This window comes from Periplaneta americana, chromosome 4 (genome assembly GCF_040183065.1).
Source record: "Periplaneta americana isolate PAMFEO1 chromosome 4, P.americana_PAMFEO1_priV1, whole genome shotgun sequence".
Classification (NCBI taxonomy): Eukaryota; Metazoa; Arthropoda; class Insecta; order Blattodea; family Blattidae; genus Periplaneta; species Periplaneta americana.
In genome coordinates this window covers 206482178-206503913 of record NC_091120.1, presented here as the reverse complement: position 1 = coordinate 206503913, position 21736 = coordinate 206482178, and the positions used below count along the sequence as shown (strand labels likewise).

Sequence of the window (21736 nt, the reverse complement as noted above, 5' to 3'; positions counted from 1 at the left end):
ACCCGGGTAGGGTGTATAATTGACTTGTTATTGCTAACGGGGGTGCAGTTCTGCAGGCCTTTGCTGGAATGATGTGACCCTGGACCGGAGCAGGGCAGACTAGATGATGGAATGCACATGTAAGACTCGAAACAAAAGCCAAACTATCACAGCTAATGGGGGGGCTCTGCCCTGGGAAGCCAAAGAGGAAGAGAGAACATAACCTAACCTGGCTCCGGTCTAGAGGCGCTGGCTCCTCTATAAATAAACTATAAACAATAGGGATAAAAAGGTTAACAGGGGGCACAGCACCCAGAACACGTGAGCAGTCACCCAGTGGGTTAAATTACAAATGCTAGCCTATGAGTCAATTAGTGAGGCTGCAACACTTGGTTATCTCTTATATTTACAATAAGATATCGCATTTACAAGAATATAAGACATGCCGTAACACAAACATTGGAGCTGAAGTCATGATCACAGAACAGCTTTAATTAAACCTGGATCACAGCAAACTAACACGATAGATTTACGTCTTCAAGTTTCAGGAGAGAAATGTAGGACTGAATAAACGAGCAATGCATGGTGGATGATGGTTCCTTTTCTTCACACAATGCTTTGTTTTCTTACCCACGTTTAGAACTTCATACACACATTTGCATCAAAAAGGAGCCACAAGCATGGCGTATTATATTATTTGAGTAAATCCGACATTTGTTTTATTTTTACAGCCAGCATTATTAACTCATGATTATTATAACAGATATATTCTGTAGGACCGAAAATTAATATTTACATAAATAATTAACCCTTAGGCAAAATGACAACAGGCAATACCTGAGTCCAAGTAGAATTTGTGGTGGATAAAGATGACGTGAGCAGTTTACTCATTAGACTGCATCCCATCTTATAGGACAAACAGTCCTTGGAGTGAGAATTTGGGCACGGCAAAATGATACTTTCAGAGAAATGAAAACATTTCCTCAGATCTGTGCAAGGTGCTGTGCGTTTCCCTCAACAACTACCACACCGTGGGGTGCAGCACCCCGCAACAACAGTTACAACAATATAAGAAGTAGTTATTGTCTTCAATGTGGAGGAAGCAGTCGTTTAGGACCTTCTCGTACCCAGCAGGGCCTCGGCCACGCCCCAGAAGTAAACCATCTGCGCAATGCCGAACAGTGGCGCAATCACTATCATGCGGCACGCAGCCCCCCGGAAAAACACCGTGGGGCCCTCGTTCTTCAGCAGTGAGCTGCAACGAGAAAATAAAAATGTTAAATGTGCAGCATTTGTATTTAGCTCGCTTACTGATTGCTATGTAGAATAAAGAAACATGGACACTCATTCGCTTTCATGCTACTTTGATGGATTTCAGGACAGACCAATGTTACAGATAAGATGCTGATGCTTTGAACAAAATGCTACCGAATCAGACCCTCGAAGTATCAGCGTTTCCTCAATATTCTGCTCAATGTCCTGAATTAGTTGGTATCAGGTGTGAACTGCTCTTTACTTTAAAGTGAATCAAACCAGCCAACTTACACTGCATGAGAAATAAGGTTGTGACTGATGTTATTTGCTGCCTCACGGTGCGAGACCACAGTGTTGCCATGTCTCCTCTTACTCGCTGCTCAATACCTAAATTCTCTTCTTTATCACCATCACTGCTATGATAAATGTATGATATGAGTGCATATCAAACTGCTCAACTGCAAGCATATCAACTGTGACAACAACGAGTGCTCTATCCCTTATTGGGCAAGGAGATGCCACAGTCATAACCTTATCCATCATCCATACAATGAGAGGCCTATGCCTAAATGCTTCAAACTATTTTAGGTGTGTAAGAAGAAGAAGAAGAAGATGATGATGATGATGATGATGATGATTTGCACAGGACGAGGCAGAGCATGGAAACATATGCGACTGTCAAAATATGAGTGCACATTGCCAATCTCGATGCTTAGTGCAACAATTCCAACTGTGTAAGTTTATTGTCAGCCAGCTTCACAATTTTAGTCGTGGTGGACCTTCACATTTCTGCTTTTTGGTCCATCATCACCTTAACACATTTCACATCAGTTCATTGTTTATCATTTCCGTTCTGTTCATTTACCTCTCCTTCAATTTTATTTAATCATCTTATCTATTTTACACCCCACTGTCTTGTATTGATAAATGTATTTACTAATTAGTTTGTCATTTATTCCTATTACTGGAGACCACAGAATTTCATATTAATTTCGAAAAAAATAGTGATAAAAATATTAAATTTCGTATTTTATCGCTAATTAGTTACAAGATTATCGCAGTAATTTTCTATAAATTGCAAATACATTTTTAATTGGAAAAAAAAAACGATAAATTACCGGTATGTATTTGGCATCAAAATAATGATAAAAAAATATTTCCTACATCAATTTATGCTACATATTAAAGTCACTAACAATTAAATTATACTTTGAGAAAAACCTTCCTGTGTCTGACAAGGACAAGGAATCAGGACACATTTCAACACAGAGTAATTCAACATGAGAGTCGTAATGCCTCAATCACGTCAACCTTAACATTGGAAATGTTGAATGATTGCACAAATCAATCTTTCAGGTATAACTCCTTGTAAAGTTGATTTGAATAATTTCGAGGGAAAAATTGTTCTGGAGCTGGGTATCGAACCCGGGACCTTTGGTTAAACGTACCAACGCTCTACCAACTGAGCTACCCGGGAAAATTCAGCACATGTTCATTGTTAAGATGCAACCCACTTCGAAATTCGTGAAAATTCGAAGTTGCCCATGCTTGCCTCCAACAATCTTGTGTTGTTTAATAATGCTGTTACTGCTTTAGAAACATTTTGTAACACAACATGATGTTACTCAACAAATTATGGAGAAGTTACCACAATTTGAGAGCGTGGTTTATTCTTTACAAGCAAACAGTCCAAAATAAATTCTTTTTTTTCTTTGTAAAATAAGCAACTCTTATTAAGTGAAGATCACAAGGGAAGAACGAGGTGAGTCAGTGTCGTAAAATTTTCTGGATTGGAGTTTGAAATGTAACATCAGTCTGCTCTAAGCAGCTAAAATTTTTTCCCTTCATAATCTTACATTCTTCAAGAATATCGTTAAAAATTTGAGTACTCTATTATAGATTCAAAGATGGCTTAACTGTAAAGTTATGAACTTCGCTTGTGAAAACTTTACTAAATTTACTTAAACTCATTCCCATATGATCTTAAATGCTACTTCAGGTGTTATTTAATGCCATTTCAGTTAAACGTTTATTTCTTCAGACCCCATAAAAACGTATAAATGAAGTTTTACTGTATATTCTCTCTATGCTTTGTATTATGAAGAAAAAGCTGTAACAGTTGTAAAACTGGTAGTGAACGACGAAGCTGCTGTTGAAACCAACATTTAACTTGTTGCCAAGTATATTATTATCACTTGAACACCAATGTAAGCCACTTAAAATAAGCAGTGGGTTGTTTCCAGGTTCACAAAGAAATAACAATAAATGCTCTGAGAGAGGAACTGTGTTTGATTTCTGTAGTTTCTTGCTTGGCGCACACCACAGACTGTCGACACCTTCACCTTTTCTTTTTCTGTTCTATCAATTTTCTTTTATCTTGCAACTCATCCAAAATAACTCACTAATATACTAATTACAATGAAAATACAATATTATGAAAAATACTGTATGTATACGCTGATAGCACGTGACTGAACAATACTGTATCAACAACTGATTAGAAATATGTTTAGCATTACATATAGTTGAAAAGATCAGAAGGGAATTTAAATGTGGAAAACACAACAAGGGGAATTACGTATGTGTGTGTGTGTGTATTTACCCACACAAGGTGAGTAGAATAGAGACCAATTAAAGCGCAGAATTTACATGTCATAAAATCGGGGAACGAATTATTTCAAACAGCAATACTGAATAATTTCACAGGTGTTTTTTCTTTTAGAACTATCATTTGAAACAATTAATTTCAGCAGAAAGACACTGTTGTATTTTCGACGACTTAATTAAATATACAGGGTGTAAAAACACATTCAATATTTTTAGAGGAAGCAGTATTCATAAAAAGAAAAGTCCTACCAACGTGGATCCTAAAGTTAATATCTTCCGACATCATAAAAGATACTGAATGTGATTTCCGTTCTAGGAAAGCATTCAGTATTCTGAGAGGAGGTGTATTCATCAAAACACGAAAACAATCTAATAAATATGGTCCAAAAACAAGGGCTTTGAAATGGGTATTTTAATAACAGCATATCTTCTTTGGGCTCTTTGCTAGTTTCTTATTGTACATGTAGTATATATCGGAAATGAAGTAAACATAAGGGTAATAAGGTAAGGTGTGTGACGTAGAATGCATTACAATGAGCAAGCACTCTTATCTCGGAAGATATTAAATTTAGGACCCGTGTTTATCAGAGTGTTTTCTTGTTATGATGAATATTACTACCTCTCAAAATACTGAATACTTTTTTCCATCGACCTAGGTCAGGATTGAACCCACAACCTCGGGCACAGCACTCTACTATCTGCGCCATCCAGGCCGATGCTTTTTTTTTTAATATCATGCATAAAATATGTAAGGTTGGTTGTTGTTGGTGAGTGTAGATAACGAAAATATATTACTCAAACAAACAAATTAATAAGGTAATCATGAAAGTCAGATGAAGCTAATGGCCAGGAAAGTCACGTGTCTTTATGGTCAAACTGAACTGTCTCTTAATGTGTATTCCGGTCTTGCTCTTGTTACAAATGCATCAATTTTACATTGTCGATTTTTATAGATGTACTGTTCAGAGCTTTTGAAACATTATGTAAATGTTCCTCTAGAACCAAAATTTTTCCATGCCTGTACCCACATCTAAAGAATTTCTTTTTATTTCATTGATGGCGAAGTGCTTCGAATACCTTTGGAGTACATAAAATATGTTAAATGTTATGTTTTATTTAATATGCTTGCAACTGCAGAGGTTATATCAGTGTCACCAGATGTGCTGGAATTTTGTCCCGCAGGAGTTCTTTTATATGCCAGTAATCTACTGACATGAGCCTACTTAAATGCCATCGACCTGGCCCGGGATCGAACCCGCAACCTTGGGCATACCAGGTTGATTTGGAGCACATAATAATTTCTCCAGTATACTCACACAAAGGCATTGCCGATGCCACTGTACGCAACCTCGCCCTGTGCACGCTTCAGCAGCTGCAGCCGGGTCTTGACCACGTCAAAGGGGTTGACGATGAAGGCAGCCGCAGCACCTGCACCAATGCCTGCAAGCAGCGAGCACCAGAACACAGCCTCGCCTGAGCCATCCTGTTTGCGGGGCCCAAGTGCGTTGAGGTGCGCGAACAGTGGGAAGTAGACCACCGAGAAGCTGACGTCGCGGCATGCCGTGGCACCCACACCCTTGTACAACCCCAGCACGCCCTTGGTGCGCAGCAGCTCCAGTGTGATGCCCAGTGCAGTCGGCCGGGACACCGCTACGTCCGCCGCGCCCTGCTTTGTGGCCACCCGCCCCGCATCCTGCAACTGGATCTTCAACAGTTCCATGGGCGTCGTCACCACGATCTGGCACAGCCCCGCCAGGCCACCTGCCGCCATCTCGCGTCCCAGAGACAGGCCCCTGCAGCAGAGCACAAATCTATTTAGTTTTATTTACTGGTGCAAACATTTTTTTTAGAACTTTATTACTTTATTAAAAATTAGCCAACCATTTTAGCCGCCCACATCTGCAGATGCCAATAGTGAACTGCAGATCCTTGCATTATCAAACTGCGATATTACAGGCTAGGCTCTTTTATAGTTTGTAATTGCGACAGTCTGTTTCCTTTGAAACGAGCTCCTGCTCGCCGTTTGTTAGACACATAACTTAGAATTAATGAGCAATTTGGTTCACTTTAATGCACTTATAGCGCTTCATTAGTTTGCTATACGAATTGAAGCCACGACTGTAACAGTCTTCATAAATGTTCTCTAGTACGCTGTCATCAATATCTTCTACACTGGACCTCGACTTTCTGGGTGGAGAGAGTTCGTACTCACTTTGACTTGACTGTTCCTGTTGCTCTGGACATGAACGTCGTGCACTGCTTGAACAGCCGCCTTCAGGTTCCTCCTCTCCTTCAAAATTAATTTCACTATCCAGCGTAATGTCATGTATTTCTGTGTCATCCCCATTATATTTCTGAATTATTATGTTATATAATATTATATCCACGAACTCCATATCCTCGGCCCCATGTCATTTCCACATTCAGCACATCGCAACTTTGTCCCTAATATTTGGACCACATTAATTCTCTTCATGATATCACTGCACTGTACACAGTAACCCGCTTGCGAACACTCCAAGAGACTGCAGCGATACCATTCAGCAACTGCAGCACTGGTTAGTGCAGCTTCAATATGCCACCGTCTAATGGCGCTAGCAGACAAGTGCGGAGTTTGCATGGAAGTGACACACACCACTGTTTTGTTTATGATCGATTGTTATTCTAGGCATATTTTCGTGCGGTTCCGATCGTTTGGGGTCAAAGGTGTCCCTTGTAAGTGGAATATTAAAAGCTTAAAATAGAATTCTTCTATTGTTTTGTATAACAATTATCTACAAAGTGAATATCCTAAGAATGTTTCCTTACAAACACTTCATTTTGTAAAGCATTAAATAAATGAAGTACGAATACAGCAAACTAGGCTCAGTCTGTGATGGATGTACATGTGGCCGAATTTACTTTTATACTCTTCAGATCATAACAGTATGGCTGAGAATTTTAAATAATCTTTTAACATCTATACCAAAGAACAAGTGATATTTGCAGATACAAAAGAGACCTACAAAGCAATAAGCGACAAAGGGTCACAACCTGCATACTTTCACATAAAAACAACAAAAGGAGTTGTGAGGAGGAGAAAAACAGAACAATAATTTGTTTCATTTGCCTTATTTGCATTACTGGCACTGACAAGTGAGCACGGTGGTTGAAGCACGCCACAGATCCAGGATTCAGTTTTTTTGGGGGAGTGGCGGGGGCCCCAATATTCAAAGGTGTCCACATAATTACTAATGAAAAATGTCGGCAATACTTTGAGCTGAAATTCACTATGTCATAACAAATCTTTAATATCATACATTGTTCAATACACTCTTAGCGCTGGATCTTCACTAGGCTTCAGAAAATGAAGGATACCACTTCCAAACTACTCAGCCAGTAAATTGCAAAAGTCAACACAGTAAAGAAATCTTTAATAATTGATTGATCCCTTTTTAGTACCAGTTCCAGATCGTCATAAAATCAGCTGCTAATCTCTAAGTTTTTTATAAGATGTTACAAAATTCAGTCATCAAATAATGTAGAAAAAGAAGGAACACAGTAGATCTAAATAATCAGTGAGATTCTTTGATGGAATATTTGATTCATATCTTTGATTCTAAACGATTCTTGGAATTCTCACATCAACATTCAGGTCTTCAGCAAATGCTTTTGTTTCGCGAAATAGTTTACCAAAGCCTTCACTACTGTCTTTTCTCATTTCTAATAGAGATAAGTAAACATAATGAACCAAGGTTGACTATTGCGTTAAATCCATTTGCTTATTCTGTACTTGAAATGACAGGGGAAAAGTGATGGACAGGCATTTTTTTTCCAACACTTTCAAACTGGTTAGGAACTTAAAGACTGGGCTAAAGAATGAGATGTAGACGTCACATTGAGGCTCAGTTTATCAGGGGGACACATGTTGCAGCATCCCCCAGTCACTTTCACTGATTCCACTCCACCATAACCTGGGCCTCTGAGAAAAGCAGTGTTTTATTCTCTAAAAAACTGAGCTAATCCTTCCCCACTAAACTATGTGACTTTTTAAAGCCAAGGATAGCTTCCAATTCATCTGAATTAAAGTAATTAAATAATTAAAGTAAAGTGCTGTTCCATCGACAATTAACACTAAAGTATTTGTGCTTCTTCGTTAGTCCCGGTGTTTCTGTCTACAGGTCCCAGCTAACAGCACTACTTGCAGCGCTTCATCAGATTAAAACTTAACATACTGTGTTATATTAATAACATTTGGTTACCACCCTTCACACAGTGTTGGCCGCCTTGTGTGATACATCATTCACAGAACTTCTCCTTCTCCTTCTTCTTCATCTATCCCTTGTGCCTTGCAGTGTTGGGTCCTCCACCCATTTCTCATTCACAGAACCTGTTTCAATAAACCATATTTACTAAATTATTGGTTATCGGTTTTATAAACGAAACTGATGATCTAAAAGTTCTTCAAAGTATTAAAAATGAACAAAAAAAATGCCGAAAAAATATTAAAATAACCTATTAGTTCAAAAACGTCAAAAAAATGTAATATAAGAAATTATTTTTTTACGTCGATAGTAACATAGAAAAGGTTTCTATATTAATAGACATCGTCCTAATGTGAAAAATGAGATGACGACTTTTCATCAAAATCTGCCCCTAGTGATGAACAACAACAGAATCACCTCAAATCCCTTCCCATTGTTTAATCATTGCGTTTTCCCTCAGATATTCAGATGGTAACAAGCTAAGAGGGCTACAGACATTCATACTGTCCCCAAGCCTTCTTTCCAAACAATATAAGGCCCAAGGCCTGTTAAGGTCTCAGTGAGTCATTCTCGATCCACCTATTTTTGGATGGCCCAAAGTTAACTTCCCCTGGGGACAGTATTGAAGCATGGCTTTTAGAAGTCTATTATGATTCATTCATTGGACATGGTTTTCCCACCGTGACACTGGTTGTAATTCAAGTTCTTGCATGATATCCTCATTTCTTTTGTGGTCCAAGCAACTATATCCTAGTGTTGCTCACATAAATTTCATTTCAGTATTCTCACTGTCCATGCTTCACAGGTCTAGCTAAGGTTTATATAAATACATTCTTGTGTGTCACTGTATTACGGGAGACTTCATAATTTTGTTGATTATTCCCATTATTTTATTGTACTTGCAAATTTTAAAAGTTATATCTGTTTCATCAAAAAAATGTTAAATTATAGCCAAGATACTTAAATTCATTTACTCCTTCTATTATTTGTTGTTTAAATAAATTTTGCTTGTGACTGGGTATTTCCCTCGAAATGTCATGACTTCTGTTTTTTTCAGTATTGATTTCCATGTTGTATTTTGCACTGATCATATTTAGATGATGCACTGATAGTTGAGCTCATCTTCATTGCATGCAACTAGAGCTACATCATCAGCAAAGAGTAGACTGTCAAACTGATAGAAATTGAACCATGACGCGTCTGTTTCCAATATATACAATGAAAATTAATGGAGTTGGCCACAGCCTTGTCTTACTCCGCTATGAATTTGTTGCCAATCTGAAAATCTGTTTTTGGTTCTAACTGCTATCAAAGTTGTTTTGTAAATGTTATAAATTGAAAGCTGTTGGGGACATGATTGTCTGCTAGCACCTGAAATAATTTATTTCATTGGCTCTATTGAAAGCTTGTTTAAAATCAATAACAGCAATGTGTGTCTCGAAGTGGAATTCTCTGTGTTTTTCGATTCAATTTCAAAATCATCACAGCAAGACCTGCCTTCACGAAAACCATTTTCTTCTTCTCCAATGACATCTTCACAATGTTCATATAATTTGTTCTTGAGAGTAGGGTAAACTGTATAGTGATTGACCACTTAAGCTAATGAATAATAAAACAATGAAATAGCTGAAAACAGTGATAACTTATTGAGAGAATTTTAAAGGCATTGGATCAAGTGAAGATTCAGAAACAAATCAAAATCAATAAACGAAAGGAAAAATAAAATTTTAATGCAAAGATAAATTAAATAAACACAATAAGTGCACTTTTACAGTTATTGACCACACGCTTATTAGTGATTGACCGTCTACTGCACGGTCACTGAATGCTCACTTATTAGTGATTGAACAACACATTTTCACAGTTTTCACTTTTTTCTTGTTTGTTTCATTTCTCTTGTTCTGATCTTTCTCATTAAGAACTCTTCGCCACCAACGTAGCTCTGTCGGCTAAGGCATTTGCCTGCCGATCCGGAGTTTCGTTCGGGCGCAGGTTCAATTCCCGCTTGGACTGATTATCTGGTTGGGTTTTTCTAAGGTTTTGCCCAACCGTAAGGCAAATATCAGGTAATCTATGACGAATCCTCGGCCTCATCTCGCCAAATACCATCTCGCGATCATTAATCCCATCGACGCTAAATAATCTCGCAGTTGATACAGTGTCGTTAAATAACCAATTTAAAAGAAAATTAAAAAATATAAAAAAAACTCTTCTCGCTGCCTTTTCTTTCATCTCTTATTTGCTTCCTTTCTTCTCTTGCCTCTTCTTCCATTTTTCTCTTTTGTGCCTTATCAGACGCAAATGTGTGCCATTCCTCTGATGTTATTACAAATGGCTTCACCCAGCACTGGGCGAGGACCAAAGGACACTTTTCCTTCCACGGGATATTTGTTTCTGGATGCTAAGGTTGCTTTTAGGACACCAAACTTCTTGGCAGCTTCATTTAAACCAATTCCATTGCGGACAGGTTCTATAGTGTTTCGTAAAGATTCCTCTATATAATGCACTTTACCTGTATTAGGCATAATAATATAGTATCAGTCCTGTAAAAATCCTCATCATTTAACCGAAAACATAGAATTGGAGCACATTGGTCGTTATTCTAACAAATAATTTATAAACGACCAATCACTGTAGTTTGCGGCCATTCACTTTATAGTGATTGACCGCGAGGCATTTTTATGTCATATAAAAACTTTTACAAAATAATATTCTGTGGACGGAAACCTTATACCTCTTCTCACACTATGAGTGTAAAAACGAGCACCAAAACTGATGTATTCTTTGCAGAATAAATAAATTATTGCGTGCATTATTCTTAGCAATTACTCTAGTTACTTACACTTGTCTACGTTCAGCTGCATTTCCAATCAATTTCAGTCCTCTCAGACAACAGACACTAACTCAGTGGGATGAACAGCGACAACTAGCCACAAATAAGGGTTGTTACTAGAGGTATATGCAGCAAAAAGTGAAATCACGATCCTGGTTTATTCACAATATACTTGAAAAAAAGGAAGCGGTCAATCACCGCATACTGGTCAATAACTACCTAGTTTACCCTATTTGCATACATTTTGTATTACTCTGTAATTTTCCTTTAGTTTTGTATCACCGAGGATTATCACCGATTTAGTCCAGTTTCTGGAATGTCTTGTCCATTCCAAAGCAGATTTAAAAATCTATAAAATTATGTTAAAAAATTAAGACTTGCATACCTGAATAATTCTAAATTTATCGAATCTTCTCCTGCAGCTTTGTAATCCTTCAATTTATCTAGAGTGTGTTTCAATTCGTCAAAAGAAATATGTTGCTCTACAGTATTATCAGAAAAAGGGAATTCAAGAGATTGTTTTGTGTGAGACCATAAGTATCGTAACCTTAGATTATTTTTCATTTAACAACAATGTATCAATTACGGGATATTTTGAGTCAAAGAACTGATGATAGTGACGTGGTGAGGCCGAGGATTCGCCATGGGATTACTTGACATTTGCCTTACAGTTACAATTCAATCCCAATTACATGATCCGCCGGTGCAAGTCAGGGGAAGTGCAGTACGTACCCTCCAGGCAAGCTGAGGTGGTGTCTGAAGAAGTCGTTGGCAGCGAGCTTGATGGCCTTCTCAGGTGTTATGAGCAGGATGTTCACAGCTGAGCCTGCAACATGGAGCCTGTGAGATGCGAGCCACTCCAAATCCACTCGCCCAACTGTCTGTCCCCCCACTCACCTCTATACATGCCGAAGTAGCCTTCAGCACGGTACGTCTTGCGGAAGCAGTCCAGCCTGCAACACAAACATGCGATGAGTTCGTATAAATGGCCCCATACAAGTTCGCAAGAAAAGTTGTTGTTGTACAACAGTGATGACTGTCAGGTGGCCTGGGTGACATTTTGTGAATCCGATACCGACAGGTGGGCACCCTGCTGGAGCCCTTCCTATATCATATATCAGCATCGGAAACCAGTACCCCCCAGGACTTCATCCCAGCCTGTTAAAATACTGTTACAGATGAATGAAAAGACGGAAACGAGAAAACCTCGTGTTAGATAAAATCGAACTTGGTGCACTGCTTCAACAATAAATAATGATAATAATAATAATGATGATGATAATAATAATAATAATAATAATAATAATAATAATAATGCCAAAGTCTTGTAATTAAACCTCGGGCAAGATAATCGCAACAATGAAACAGAGGTATGGAAGAAGACATTGTTGAAGCAAGAGATCTAATCTGCAACAATAATAGAAAAATCACGATGCGTCACGGAATGTTTGATTCTCGGCTATAATTTCAAGTTGTTGTGTACGGGCATGCGCAGATCTTTCAAAGGTTTCTTTCTGCCAAGTGCAGAATTCGCGTTCAGGTTGTAACAATCATCTTCACAACTTGTGTTTTCTACGTATTTTCACTTGAATAAACGGGTACACATTGTCAATATGAGCAAGAAGTTAGGAAGTATACATGCTTGTGGAACAAAGCCCTAGATCATTTTTCTAAACTCTTATTGCATACAAACCCCCATAACAATACGTAAATATATTTTTATCTTGAACGATTATAACCGGAGATAGTTTGAGATAGAAGAAAGTGGTATGGTACACACGATTTTCCGAAAATTTCGTAATTTTTGTATGTGCGGAAATATTGATTTTCACAGAGAAAAATATAAATATACACGCACGAGTTAAATTTATCTTAGTGTTAAACATGTCCGAAAATGTTTAAAAAGAATCGGCGTTAGCAATGTTAAATCTGTATCTTTTGGAGTGGAATGGCTCTTCTACTAAAACAAGAAAATGAAACAGGACTGCTTCATTCCATTAAAAAAAATAAAAAATAAATAAAATAAAATAATAATAATAATAATAATAATAATAATAATAATAATAATAATAATAATAGCAGTAATGATGAATTTACTCACCACCATGATATTCTGAATTTCGAAGTCAGTCATAGTAGTGTTCAATCAGCATGGATGTGTAATATAAATATTTTAATCAAATTTCTAAACTCACGATTAACTCTAAAACCTTAAGCGATGGGAATATTTTGTAAAAAGATTTGAAATTAGCTCGAATATTTCACATAAAAATCCGCCGTTAACAGACGAAAGTTTGTCACTCTGCATGCAGAATGTTGTCCTCCAAAAGCAAAAACCCTTGTTTAACTTTTAAAAGTAATTTCCATTTATTCTCAACATTTCCCTTGCTTTTAACTCCATCTAAAATGGAAAATAAAAAGAGATTCGTAAAAGCATAGCTTTCAGTGTGGCCACTAGATATAGCGAACATTGTGTACATAGCATGGCCTCAGCATCAGAGTAAGCTACAAAGTGTGTATGTTCTTGCTATTTTTGTGTGTCCTTAGTAAAAGGCATTACTTACTTACTGGCTTTTAAGGAACCCGGAGGTTCATTGCCGCCCTCACATAAGCCTGCCATTGGTCCCTATCCTGAGCAAGATTAATCCAGTCTCTACCATCATATCCCACCTCCCTCAAATCCATTTTAATATTATCCTCCCACCTACGTCTCGGTCTCCCTAAAGGTCTTTTTCCCTCCGGCCTCCCAACTAACACTCTATATGTATTTCTGGATTCGCAAATTGTAATATATTCATCTCTCATCAGGACAATTTCACAGCAGCAGGAGCAATGTTGATGACTGATGAGTTGGAGGGACGCCTTCACTGCAGATATGCCAGTCTGTATTTTCACAGTTTTTTTCCCACATTTTTGTAATATAACTTCTGGACTCGAACTGATAGCCCATGGCCTAATTCCGGCCGTAACTACAAGATACGTTACAACATCAACAAAGCCATAATGACCACTGACGCAGCGAACAAATACAGCAAAGCTGGGGTGTGTGACGTCACTACTCTAACTTCGGTGACTTTTAAACGTGAACTGCGAGCGTTATATTAGTTGTACAACGCTCGGGTTTTCACAGAAACTAATTTCTGCACCCGATCTATTATAATTATTTTCTACCTAAAACTGCATTTTATAAGTTAACAGGGCCTTTAAGAACAGCTATCTATGCAATAACAGCTCCTCAAGTGAAGCAGCTGCTGAGAACATCATATCATAAATGAAATGAAGTTAGCAGGTTGTTGGGCAACTGTTTGAGTGTTTCTTAATAATGCCTAAAATGTTGCAAGAGCGTATTCCTCAGGCTGTAACAAAGCATCTGTAATGTAGCTTAAACTATGATCAAGAACAGGTGCTGGTCTGTCAAAAATCTTCTCGCTCCCTTTTTTCCTCTTTGGTTGGCAACCTGTTGTCTTTCATTTTAACAACCTCTTATTAAAATATTATATTAATTAATTTTGTAGAGAATTGGCACAGACTCAATTATAACACTAACACACAAAAAAAAAAGCTAATTACATGAACAAACGAAGTCCATGAATCCAACCCAACCAATAATAGGAAACAATGAATTGCTAGAACAAGATCTACTTCTAATTATTAATAAGCAAGAACAGTAAACTTTGCACTGACATCCACCACAACCACATAGATCTCTGTAACATTCACATTCTTCCTACTTTTAAATACCAGAGGACAAACTGTCTGCAGATGACACAAAGACCATCTTTCAGAATTCTGCTAACAATATTAACTGGTGGAAGATAATAAGCTTCTTTTAAATGCCACAACATATTGTAGTCAGTGAGGGAAGTGAGACGGTATGCGATGGTATGGAATACCGCCACTGGTTTCTATGCCCAGAAAACATACCGTTAGTGAAAAATGACATACCGTCACTGACAAAATGTGATCGTAAAAATTTGTTCATACATTTCTTCACAGCAAAGAGTACTATCTACTTGCTTCGTAAATCTAAACCGCAGCCTTCTGAAACTGTATTCAATGTGCATTTAGACACGCTTGTTTGATAAGCTCAACCCCTGGAATGCTTACAACGGTAGTATTTCAAGTATAGAAGGCTGTGGTCTGTAGCTTGTGGTGGTCATTGTTGCCAATTTAGTGAGGCACTTTGAAGCTTTAACATTATTTTAAATTATAATTCCCAAAGGACATTGCAAAATGATCTAGTAGATACCTTAAGTAAGTTGAAATTATTTTATTAAGAAATTTAATGTCTTGTGTAAGCTTCAAAGATATGTGTTACTGACTGCACGAAACAATTTATTGTATACATAATTTATGTTTATATTGTAAGGGAGGGGGTGTGCCTTTTTTAAATCGAAGTATGCCAGAGTAGCACACTGCCTCTGGTTTTTTCCCCACTTCCCTCACTGACTGTAGCAAGAACACTTCTGGATCTTCTAGGGGAAACCGGTATGAAAAATTCATTGCAATCTGACAGATTTGAACCTAGAATATTTTGATAAAGTAGCAAGCAACTTACATCGACGCGTACTGCCGCTCGCCATTTGGTCCAATCTGCTGGTTCTGCAGTCTGGTCTTGACGAGGTCCAGGGGAAACACACACGACACACCGATGACGCCTGCAATGCCTCCATTGATGATCTTCGGGAGCAACCTGTGCAATCATTGAGACTGTGATATGTGGCACGGTGCCAGGCAATTGTGTGTGGGATTAATTGCAGCTGGCACAAAAACCAAGACGGCAGCGGAAGCGCGATGTTGACGTTTTTTGCTGTGTGAATGGAATTCCTCAGTGGAGTAAAGCACACGAGCAATGTTCTTGTTTGTTTTGTACATTCCACGCCGTGTCAATGAGGAGGAGGAAGGTTACAAATGGAAGAGGGGAAATTGTTGTGGTCTATTCTAACCAAAACAAGGCTGCAAAGAGAGGGGAACAGACTATTTACATCACAGGATGTGTCAACTTGTACAGCAAACTTTCCCATTTCATAAAATTTGCAACAATGTTCATTTTACAAGCCAGGGACCAGGGTTTAAAATCAGCGAATCACAACAGACGAAAATGGTGTTTGGGGTAGGTTTAGCTCATCCTCGTATAATATAGACCTACATCACATACTGCATCTTAGACAACGTGCATTACTTCAGAAGTGGATAGTTGAGTTAACTGGAGAAACTAAGCTTTTCTACATTTCACTTCAAATCCAAAAAGTTAGGGTACCTCCAAATATTCGCAACTTTCACTCTCCCTTTAATACAAATTAAGTATAACCCTCTACTTTCACAGTAGACATATACAGCTCTCAGTTACACTTCAAAATACATATTATGCTACTGCAGTCGTCAATGCAAGTACGTACGATGTTCTCAATCGATTGGGCAAACTGGAATGAGTGTTACGTCATCATCAATGTAGTAGTAATCTGTATTGCAGACAGTATTTATGAATAATGCCATAGATGTAAGCAAATTACATGAAACTGAGGACTGTGACAAGGTTAGAGTGGGTTAGATGAGAGAATAGCTAAGTGGCAGGAGGATATACTACATGCCTCTATCTTCAAGGATTGATGTAAGCAATCATTGCTTTGCCTTCTACAAAGGATTAGGTTACCCTGGGTAGGGTTAATGCCTAGTTAAATGAAGTTTTAAGCTGTTGATATCGTGGCAAGTAAAACTACCCTTGATAAGCACCAGTACTGCGTAGCATCCGTAACTGCTATACATTTGTGTCTTGTGTTCGAAGCTAGGTGGTTCGGTTGGAATTCTTGTTTTAACCAGTAAGAATTTTGTATGTCATTCTAACCTGTTATATGTCAGCTACTGTTATGTAATGATCTGATATTCGGTATTCGAATGCCATTTTTTCTACTGCTTGATTCCGAGTGTGTGCTCAATCCTACCATCTCCAATGCAAAGCACATTTAGAATGTTATTATAAGATTGTATGTGTGGTATAGGGGGTAATATTTAGGAGATACAAGAAGAAAAACAGAAAAGAGAGATAAGAGTAAACAGAGAAAGATGTGGAGGGTTGATTCGAAGAGAGAGCCATCTTTTAAGAGTTTGAAATTTTTGCCGTGAATGTTGCTATGTTCGCGCAAAAATGGCTCAAGCTGCGTTGTAAGTAGTGTAAACTTTTAACGAATTTCTTTTTCAGCATACAAACAAGGATTACATTATAACCGCTATTACTTTATTTTTGAAAACGAAGAAAATCTACTAATTTACGCCTATTTACTGTGAAGTCCATGAAACGTGTGATAGAATTAAGCATTGCGCGTATAAGTTTGAATTGTTGTATTTCATTTAATTTACAATCTAAAGATATGGATGAATGTTTATTTTCAGCGTTTTTGCAATACACTTTTGGCAAATTCTTAGTTTTAACGAGCTTAAAGAATGCAAAGTAAATACTTATGTTTGGTACCTGAAACTTGCTGTTTACGTAAGACTCGTGAGGATACGAAGCAGAGACCTAACAGACAGAATTGGAGCTGGCTCCACGCCACACGACTGGCGCCGTGCCACAGTCTTTAGGATCAATGTTGGATGCGAGGCTGCACTCATCACGCATTATTATTTTTGGGTTCATTCCAGAGGGTTTCCTTCGTTAACAACAATGCAGGCTTTTACACGCAAAATTGGGAAAAAATTATTTAAATGTAAGTAAAGCAGAACACCCCGTCTGTACCTCAGAACTTAAACAACAGTGACATTGTGATCAGCAAATTTAACATGAAGCGATTGACACATTATTGTAAATGCGGCAAGCTGGGAATACTGTATTAATCGTAACACATTTTTCTATGAGGCTTACCTTTGCACTCCCCTCCATTATCAGGAGCTAGTAAGGTAACAATATTAAACCTTTCCTGGCATAAAGGGCTCAGGGACTGTGCAGAGGCCTGCTTTGCTAAAGGCCCATTCACAATGAAAATTAAACATAACTGTAACATAAACACAGAAGTCTGCGCCCAGGCTACCAAATGGGATCATTCACAATGATTCACATAAGCATTGATATAAACATTATCGTAAGACGTTAACATGAAAGTTTGCAAACTCCAAACTTGCATGCTTATGCTTACGTGATTTGCAAACAGAACACAATCGTGGAGCGCTGAAGTATACGGCAGAATATGAGGAAATGGCGTCGTTGTTATGTTTCCATGGTTACCAAGTATGTTTGCTGTTATGTTTATGTTCCTATCGTGAATGATTTTGATTTTACAGTAACGTTTATATTCTTAAGTTAACACTTACGTTATGTTTAATTTTCATTGTGAATGAGCCTTAACGCCAAGTAGCGATAGTGACAGTAGGCCTATGCTAAGTGCTCACGATGCCGAACATTCTGTGCGTCTGCCACCGCCTATACTAAACAGCTTTCCTTTAGGATTTCACGTTTTGAGCCATTCTTGCATAGCTACCGCATCAAATAATTTTTAAAAATAAATCTAGAAAATACTCAGCTCTCAAAAGGTCGCCACGTCTGAACACAGGAATATTAATACACGACATTAAATAGGACACAAATGAAAATTATTCTCTTGAGAAGAACGAAACTTCAATTTCTCTTCAGTACGGTACTGCCATGAGCTATCCTACAGTGAGCCATTACAGTACTATATATCAGTGAATAGGTCTAGCGTTTTCATAAAAAACAAGTATTTTACCTGGACAAATGAAGTAAAGATTTGTTTTTTACCGTGGACCAAATTTATGGTAAAGCCGTTTAAGTACAAATTACCGTGGCTCACTTGAGCTGTTAACATTTAAACCATGACAATGCCTTTCATATTTCTTGATAACCCAGAGAGACACTAAACAGAGACAACAGCTGCCGGGGGTCATGCGGATAACTTCCCCTACAGATGTTCTGTTTTTTCGGAACCAGCTAAGTCCTAATCCACAACCCATACTACATTAATTAACGAGAATTAATTAAGATATCCTCGAAACCGACGCCATGAGATGCTAAACGTTAACCACAGTGTATGACTAACAAATATTGACATGTTTATTTCATTCTATAAATGGCAGACGTGAGAGTGAAAATGGCACATGTTAAGGAAAGATTGCGACAGACATAATTGATAGCGCCTAGGCCTATATCTGACTGATCATTGTTCAGAATATCCGTCATATAATGCAATCATAAAACAACAGGATAATTAGAAGGTCGGCGATCGAAATGCGGTATCTTCGTTAAGACGTCTTCAAATGGCATCACATGCTGTTCAAGTGTTGTCCGCTCATTCAAGCTATCAGGTCATCACTATTCTGAGTGTCACTTTGGACCTGTTCGACCAGCTGCAGTCATTGACTTAGAAATGACCTTCGTCCGCAATCACATTTCTAATAACTTGCGACACAATCTGTACGACGATACTCATTTTGATAACTACTCCACTCATCCTACTATGAACACCGTGCTAATACTAAGCATAAATAAATAACGTAGTCATTGCGTAGGCCTATATTTAAGGCTCGTCATTTCCATGATACGAAAACCTGACGAACTTATACAAACAAAAACGTAAACTAAATAATGTAAGTTATACTATATGATGTATCTTGCAATTTGTAAAGCATATGACTTCAACATGGTAAAAGGTGTAAGTTGCTGAAAGGTAATTGCTGCATAAAGTGTCACATAAAAAGAAGAGACGAAAGACCATAACGAAGATTGACAATATTATCTGCCGTTATTTGTCCATCCGTCTATGCTTTTAAGAGGAGAGAGGGATTCACACCAGCAATACAATCATTATCTACGTCAAGGATTGGTTCTTTCTATATCCATTCCGATTTCAAACTCAAAAGGTTCCAATAATTTATGTCAGCCACAACCAATATCAAATTTAACAATTTTACTTACTTGAAGTGTCGTTCGCCTTTTTCTCCCATTGAAATGATCTATGACGTGTGTAAAGTATTAAACAAAAATGATCCGAAACTTGTTTAGCAAGTAAAATATATATAACAAAAAAATTCTAAGAAACAAAATTCATACACTATACTCATACAAAATATGAAACATGCAATCCAACCATCCCACTACCACAAAATGTGAACTGCACCCTAGTGAGTCATTGGCAAACTATCGTTGCCAACATATGCGGTTCCCCTCTCCATGTAACAAATTCCCTTCACGCATGACAGCTGAAACAAGACCCTGTTCTGTTCTATTAATATTATAGTTTGATGTTTACGTATACGGTACCAACATAACATATTATCGACTACGTAACCTCTCGGCATCATAAAAAAATAACTCATTTTTATGTTCTGAGATGAGTTTTATATTGCTTTATTGTAATATTTGCCCTGCAGATTAGGATTAACAGTTTTACTTTCAGAATGGACTTATATTAAGAAATAGTCGCCAATATCTCAATTCTAATAGAATACAACCACAGTCTAGTATATACAGTCACGAAGCTTGAGTTGTGAGGGTGCTAGGAACAATAGACTGTGCCGGTACTATTTCGCATTGTCTGTAATGAGGCGATATTAGCGATCCTGGTGATTAGCAACTATCTATGGATGCATATTCACTACGTATTGAACTTCGTGACTGTCTATACTAAACTGTGATACAACTGACTGATACAGAACAGCGGAAATATTTAGAATTTTCTGAAAAAAAAAAAAAGGACAACCTATTCGTTGAAATGGGAAATATCACTTCAAGAGGACTTTTTGTACTGTGACCATCTGGGACAGTCCCTAATTTAGTCCCCCTATCCGGCCTGTCCCGGATTTTCCTGAGGCAGTTCGGGACGCCAATTTGTCTCGAAAGTTTGCTAAGATGTCATGAATTAAATTTTTCTACATTCATAGGAGTGACGTGCGATGGCCAACAGATTACCAAGCAGCCGCGTAGTCTTTTCCTTCTTACTATTTATATTTGATTAAAATACTTATAATATTACTCATTATAAAATACATTGGTATTTGGTACCCTTTTTTTTTTTACAAAATCTATTAGATTAGGCCTACTGCAACTACTGCCTAAAATTAAAAATACTATTATAAAAGAATACTCCAAGTATTAGTAAATCGTGTCGAGTTATTCCATCTTGTTGGGGAAACATGTGGTAATCGTCGACCCAGAAATTCATCAAGAAATTTTGTTAGCTTTGATGATTTGGAAAAAAAACGCTGCAAGCCCAGAAAGAGTAGCAAAAAATATACGGCATTCAGGAATACTTGAAGCACTTTGGGACAGTGCTAAATTTAAACAGTGCATAGCAGTGAACAAAGCTCATGGAAAAGGCGCCTTAATATTAGTTGACACCAAGTAATGAAGAGGCCATCACTGCACTTCCATCGTAGCTCTGTGCGACAAGTTTCTTACTGCAGTTTGAAGTCTTGAATATGTCTTAAAAATAAGATCAGAATGTGCTGCCGCTGTTTTGTCCTCACATCACGGAGGCACACAAACCGCTTTACCACCCTTCCTTCAATCGTATATCGATAAATGAGAGAAAATTGTGATTTATTCGAGACGTCAGTTGTCTCATCAGCTAATATGGCAAAAAATCAGATTTAAGTAATTACTGTTTAATTTCCTTATTAAGTGCACTGGCAACAGATTCAATTAAATCATTTTGAATACGATTTGAAACATCTTTGAATGCTGTAGATGTCTCCACATGATTTTTTAGAAGAGGGTCGTACTGGGCAGTGTAGTCCAAAAGTTCTAAATAATAATTACCGCGGTTGTTGGACATTTTCGACTTAAGCTACCGTTTCCTCTAAATGAAAGTTC

At 37.7% G+C, this 21736-nt stretch overlaps 1 protein-coding gene across 1 annotated transcript; it reads right to left on the bottom strand.

Moving 5' to 3' along the window:
* Window positions 1–730: 730 nt before the first annotated feature.
* Window positions 731–20059, bottom strand: LOC138698711 (mitochondrial glutamate carrier 1-like). The gene is made up of 6 exons (XM_069824904.1): window positions 19841–20059; window positions 15476–15610; window positions 11815–11870; window positions 11650–11743; window positions 5157–5633; window positions 731–1234 (listed from the first exon to the last, which is right to left on the bottom strand). The coding sequence occupies exons 1-6, from the start codon at window positions 19867–19869 to the stop codon at window positions 1090–1092; spliced, it is 936 nt and encodes a 311-aa protein (XP_069681005.1). The 5' UTR covers window positions 19870–20059; the 3' UTR covers window positions 731–1089.
* Window positions 20060–21736: the final 1677 nt, after the last annotated feature.